This window comes from Lolium rigidum, chromosome 4, assembly GCF_022539505.1.
Source record: "Lolium rigidum isolate FL_2022 chromosome 4, APGP_CSIRO_Lrig_0.1, whole genome shotgun sequence".
Classification (NCBI taxonomy): domain Eukaryota; kingdom Viridiplantae; phylum Streptophyta; class Magnoliopsida; order Poales; family Poaceae; genus Lolium; species Lolium rigidum.
In genome coordinates, this window is record NC_061511.1 from 166,280,547 (window position 1) to 166,286,258 (window position 5,712).

The following is a 5,712-nucleotide window of genomic DNA, read 5'->3' on the forward strand; positions in this document are numbered from 1 at the left end:
CTGCCTCCTTCTCGTCTGACTCACCAAGCTCGACCTCCACCCCACGCTGTTTGTCGCATATGTCAGCTTCGGCATGGTTCACTACTAAGAAAAAGCCTACCGTCGGTGCACCAGCGTGCGCCTGCGGTAACACGCCAATAACATGCAACTTTGAAATAATCTTTTATAGCAATACGGTCTCTACGAACAACACAACAATAACAATATTTGAGAATGTGGGCACTGTCAATTATCATATTTTTTGTTGGGTTCTTTGGCATGTCGGATATTACCATTACTGATGGTGGTTTGTGCTCTTTGGGCTATAGTTATCTTCGACGGGACATATAGACCATCGACGATTGTGAATTCCGATGGGAGTAAAGAACTTTTAGTAAATACATAACCGAGGGGAGCGGTCAGTTATAGACATTATGAGGTGGCCCCCTTTTCTAAGATATAACCGATGGGCTCACCCTCGGCTTTGTACCGTCGGAAAATATGATAGCCTACAGTACCGTCGGCAAGTAGAGCAATGGCCGACCGAGCATCACCGACATGAGATCACCGACGGTATACCATCGGATATCAGAATAGCCGACGGTGAACTGAAATGTCTGACGGTTATTCCACCCTCGGCTATATTGGGATATCTAGTAGTGACTTGCAAATAGGGATGCAACTAACAAGTATGCTTCAGAGTGTTAAGTTTGCTTTATGATTCGTGTTAGTCATTATTTGCAAAATAGGTTGCAACTAAGATTTAATGACATCATCTTTTTTTGCGAAAAATAACGTCATCTAACATAGAATGAAATTATTTCTAAGTCGACTGAGAACCAACCGGTAACAACCCATGAGTAAACCGAAAATACACAATGGAACCTAGGTCCATTGGAACCCATTGTACTGTAGCGGCAAAAAAAAGATCGTATTTCTAGAGGTTTAAAAATTGCGAACAAAAAATTTGCGCGTAGAGGACGCTAAGTTTTATCGGGTTCTGCAGTAGCCATGTTCCAAAAAATCGCTCTGTGAGTAAACTAGCTAGCAAAGCTTCCCATGTACATTTTCATAGTGAAATGAGTAGGCAGCAAGCTAGGGGATGAAGGGAATTAAAGCTTGGGGTTGGGCAGGAGTGGAGGGAGAGACGTACGTGGTCTGGCGCGCACATGAATGTGGGTGGGCACTGGGCAGAGAAAGAGAGGGGATGGGCGGGCACGTTGGAGGCCTGCCCCTGTGCCGGGGTACGTTGCAGCCAGCTTCCTCTCCTGTCCGCACGCTAATCCTCTACTCCCGCCTAATCGCACACCACCTTAAACACTCTCTTTCTCACACACAAATTAAACGCCACCTTCTCTCTCTCAGCCCTACTCCTATTAATTATCTCGCAACAACCCTTCCTGCCACTGGTGACTGATTGGAGCTCGCTCGCTCTTCAAAACCCAGCCCGCACTGTTCCTCCTCCATTCTCATCTCGCAGCTCTCCTCCTCTAGATCCTCCTCTCTCTCACACTTTATATACTCACTCGCTCCACTGCTAGCATAGCTCGTGCTGGAACGGGCCGCTCATCCCCAGAAACCCTCCTTTAAGTACGCCGCACTTCAGCTAGCTAGCTCGCTCTCCTCGATCGGGGCTGGGATGGCGTCGCAGTGGGAAATGGCCATGGGCGTGGAGCTCGGCATGGGGCTGGGCGGCTACCACGACGTCACCGGCGCACCGATGAGCCACCACGCCGCTGGTACCTACTCCGCGGCTGCTCACCATTTCTACGGGATGCATCCCATGGGCGACCACGCCGGCATGCGCGTGGACGAGCTCCTCGACCTCTCCAGCGCCGGCGCCCACGACTTCTTCCCCGTGGCCGCGGACAACGGGAACCAATACCACCACCTCGGCGGCGCCGGTGTGGGCACGGGGGAGCCGTCGGCCGCCACCACTCCGTCCGCCACGTCGTCCGATCACCAGACGTCCATGCTGTCGTTCGCCGATGAGTTCTACATCCCCGTAAGCCCCACGTCTTAACGATCGCATCGGCCACTTGCATATGCAATTACGCGTACACGCATAATCTAGTGCATTTTGACACTCGTGATCGATCGAACTGCATGCTTAGCTAACGATGTGTATGGATCGATGCGCGCGTTTCAGAGAGAGGAGGCGGCGGAGCTGGAATGGCTATCCAAGTTCGTGGACGACTCCTACTCGGACATGCCGAACTACTGCTCGGCCTCGCACGCGGCAATGGCGGCAGCGGCGAACGCGGCCAGCAACGGCTGCTCGGCCGGCCAGGACAGCTGCGTGACGGCGGCGCCAGGCCGCGGCGCGCGAAGCAAGCGGTCGCGCGCGGGCGCCGCGGCCGCGAACGCGTGGCACTCCCTGGTGCCGTCGCAGCCCTCGCCGTCGTCGTCGTCCTGCTCGTCGTCCGACTTCCCGTCCTCGGCGCACGCGCGGCCTAGCAACGGCGACGGAGGCAGCGGCAGCCGCAACAACAGGAAGCAGTGCCCCAGCATGGCCGGCGGGGAGGTGGGCCTGGTGGAGGGCGGCGTTCGGCGGTGCACGCACTGCGCGTCGGAGAAGACGCCGCAGTGGCGGACGGGCCCGCTGGGGCCCAAGACGCTGTGCAACGCGTGCGGGGTGCGGTTCAAGTCCGGGCGGCTGGTGCCGGAGTACCGGCCGGCGGCCAGCCCCACGTTCCTGCTGACGCAGCACTCCAACTCCCACCGCAAGGTCATGGAGCTGCGCCGGCAGAAGGAGATGGTCCTCATCCGCGGCAGCCACCACCGCGTCGTCGACCCCGCCGGCGCCGGCGCCGGGGTGGACGTGAAGCCGGAGCTCAGCATGTTCCGGGACTACGGCATATGTTGATTAGTCGTTGCTGTTAAGCTGCTGGACGGACGGGTGGAGCTAGCCATGCATCGATCGCACGTATGCAACGCAACGCAGCGTAGCCTAGCTAGCTAGCTAGTAGATCCTTTTGCGAAATTCTCCAGGCTCCTTTTCTTGGCTTCTTTTTTTTATCGAGATATTTTGTGCATCTTTTTTGTTAATTAATTTGTCGGTACCTACCTCCTTTCTAAGCTCTCTGCTACTAGAGAGCTAGCTCAATGATAATTCTGTTGGTATAATTGCCGCCGTGATTAATCCATAATTCCGAAATCTAAAGAACGACTTAACGGCCTCTTTCGTTGTCAGCAGTTTTCTCTCCATCCTACAGTACATGTCACCTCTGCGTTATCCTGGCAAAATTTGAGTTCAGTTATTCCTGCTGATGTCCAAGGAGAAGCTAGCAGCGCTGAGACTGCGCGTTCGTTATCGTTAGCGACAGTAGTACTCCGTGGTTATTACAGACTTTACAGCACCCTGCTGCTCCACCCACTGACTCCATTTTTTCTCACCGGTAGGTCAAGAAGCTTTTTAATCAATGGCGAGAAAAAGAAAGACGAGTGAGTGCGAGCCGGGAACGGTGGACGGGTCGGCAGGCACGTGACTGGGGCCCATCACGTAGCTTTCCTCCCGGCAGGGAAAAGAGTGGGCAACGTTGCGGTCACGTGATGGTGCCCCGCTTCATTACGCTTCCGTTACGCTTCTGTGCAGTGCAGGCAGGAAGGCAGGGCGAGTAAAGATGGGTTGGGGCGGAGCCCCGTTGCGGGCATGGAGTGCATGTGGGTGCATACGCCCCCTGCCGACTCGCATGTGCGTCTTCCTTTGGACGTACGTCCGCATGTTGCGGGGAGTTTTCTTGGAGCTGCACAAAGTAGCGCTCAACAAACCACGTCTCCCCGTGCTTTGAAACTCGTAAGAGCCTCTCTAACAAAGCCCGTAAAAGGCTCAAACCGAAAAATAACCACCAGTTCACGGGTTTGGGTCGAAAAAGGGCGCCGATCAGATCCGTAAACGAGCGAAAACTAAAAATATTTTTTCGGCTGAGTTCGGTTCGCTCCGTCGGCCTGTATTTGTAGGGGCCGACGGTGCGAACCGAACGCAGCCCGAACACAATCCCTAGTTTGCGCGCGAGGGAACTTTCAGCTCCTCCCAACCACCACCGCCGTCGATCTGTGCGCCCTCACCTTCCTCTGCGTCGCCACCCTCCGATTTCTCCCCGATGAGTCTCGAATCGACCCCGTCGGCCGCCGTTGGTACCTCGCAGGAGCCGCCATCTTCTCCCGTGATCGCCGCAGCTTCCGCCGCTCCTCCAACCACCCCGGGGACCCCTGCCATCCCTGCGACCCCCGCGGAGGAAGCAACGCCGGTCTCGGCGACGAGCGGAGTGAAGCGGTGGCGCGAGGGAACGCATGTGGTCCCGCAATCCGCTGCGGCCAGCGGTGATGTCTCGGCGGTGGCAACGAAGCCGAAGGTGCCCCGTGCAAGACCGAAGAGCGGGGGCCCCAAAAGGACGAAAGTGAAGGCGGCGATGAGCCGTGGCGCCCCGCCGCCGGTCCCCTCCACGCCTACGGCAACGCCGACGCCGCCGCCGCCGCCGGAGGAAGCAAGCGGGACCGTCGCCTAGGACGTGCTCGACGAGGGTTCAACAAGGTACACATGAACTCTTCCTCCGTTTATTTGTTTGCGAGTAGATACTGAGGCCTCGTCGATTAGGAAGGAGAATGCCTCCTACATGGAGATGTTGGAGGAAGTGGAGATTAACCCACTCCCTCCGTTCGGAAATGGCATGGGCGGAGCTGAGAACTGCGGGGACGAGGGGGACGAAGCGGAAGATGAAGGGGACGAGGGTGTGGTGGAGGTCACGGCTGATGGAAATAGAAAGAAGAGGCGGGCCAAAAACTACACGGAAATTGAAGACGCCACCTTGTGCCGATCTTGGGCCTCGGTGGGGATGGATGCCGTCTCTGGCACCGATCAAACCGGGAAGCGGTACTGACAACACATCGAGGACAAGTTTCATAAGCTGATGCCACGCGTTCGCCATCCTGTCAATCGCACGTGCCGATCCCTCCAAGGTCGTTGGGACGCGATCAACCGGCTTGCAGCCGGTGGGCGGCAGCAATGGACCAAGTGGTGTCCAATCCTCCTAGCGGCGCAACTATCGATGAATATGTGAGTGCATATGGTAAAGCTAATTGTAGTTTAGCTTGGGTGACATATTGACGATTTGTTGCTTCCTTTTGCATATGTAGGATCACATTGCCGATGCGAGGTACAGAGACATGGCCGGCAGCAAGGGAAAGAGCTTCACCATGCATCATTGCTTTGATATGCTTCAACACCTCCCCAAGTGGAAATTGAGGGATGAAGAAGTCGCACCAAAGAAGGCTTCAATGGTTGTGCTTAACGACACCGAGGATGAGAAGGATGGCCGGAACGCCGACAAGCCGGAGGGGAACAAGAAGGCGAATGAAAGGCTCGGGCTTGAGGGGGAGGCTGCATTGTTGAGGGACAAGTTTGATCAAATGATGAAATCGAAGGAGGTGATAGCGACCAAGACTTTGGAGACCAAGCGTGTCATCATCGAGACGAAGAAGGAGGTGATACGTCTCAAACGTATCTATAATTTCTTATGTTCCATGCTACTTTTATGATGATACTCACATGTTTTATATACACTTTATGTCATTATTATGCATTTTCCGGAACTAACCTATTGACGAGATGCCGAAGTGCCAGTTCCTGTTTTCTGTTGTTTTTAGTTTCAGAAATCCTAGTAAGGAAATATTCTCGGAATTAGACGAAATCAACGCCCAGTATCTTATATTTCAAGGAAGCTTCCAGAGCAC

At 54.9% G+C, this 5,712-nt stretch overlaps 1 protein-coding gene across 1 annotated transcript; it reads left to right on the plus strand.

Moving 5' to 3' along the window:
- The first annotated feature begins 1,421 nt into the window (after positions 1–1,421).
- Positions 1,422–2,845, plus strand: LOC124705750 (GATA transcription factor 2-like). The gene is made up of 2 exons (XM_047237453.1): positions 1,422–1,984; positions 2,129–2,845. Exons 1-2 carry the CDS (start codon positions 1,619–1,621, stop codon positions 2,843–2,845), a joined length of 1,083 nt encoding a protein of 360 aa, XP_047093409.1. The 5' UTR covers positions 1,422–1,618.
- Positions 2,846–5,712: the final 2,867 nt, after the last annotated feature.

Bases quoted from the DNA above. Each gene is read 5' to 3' on its own strand.
- LOC124705750 (XM_047237453.1), top strand. From the start codon at position 1,619: ATGGCGTCGCAGTGGGAAATGGCCATGGGCGTGGAGCTCGGCATGGGG. The intron at 1,985-2,128 runs GTAAGCCCCACG...CGCGCGTTTCAG, and splicing joins CCGATGAGTTCTACATCCCC to AGAGAGGAGGCGGCGGAGCT.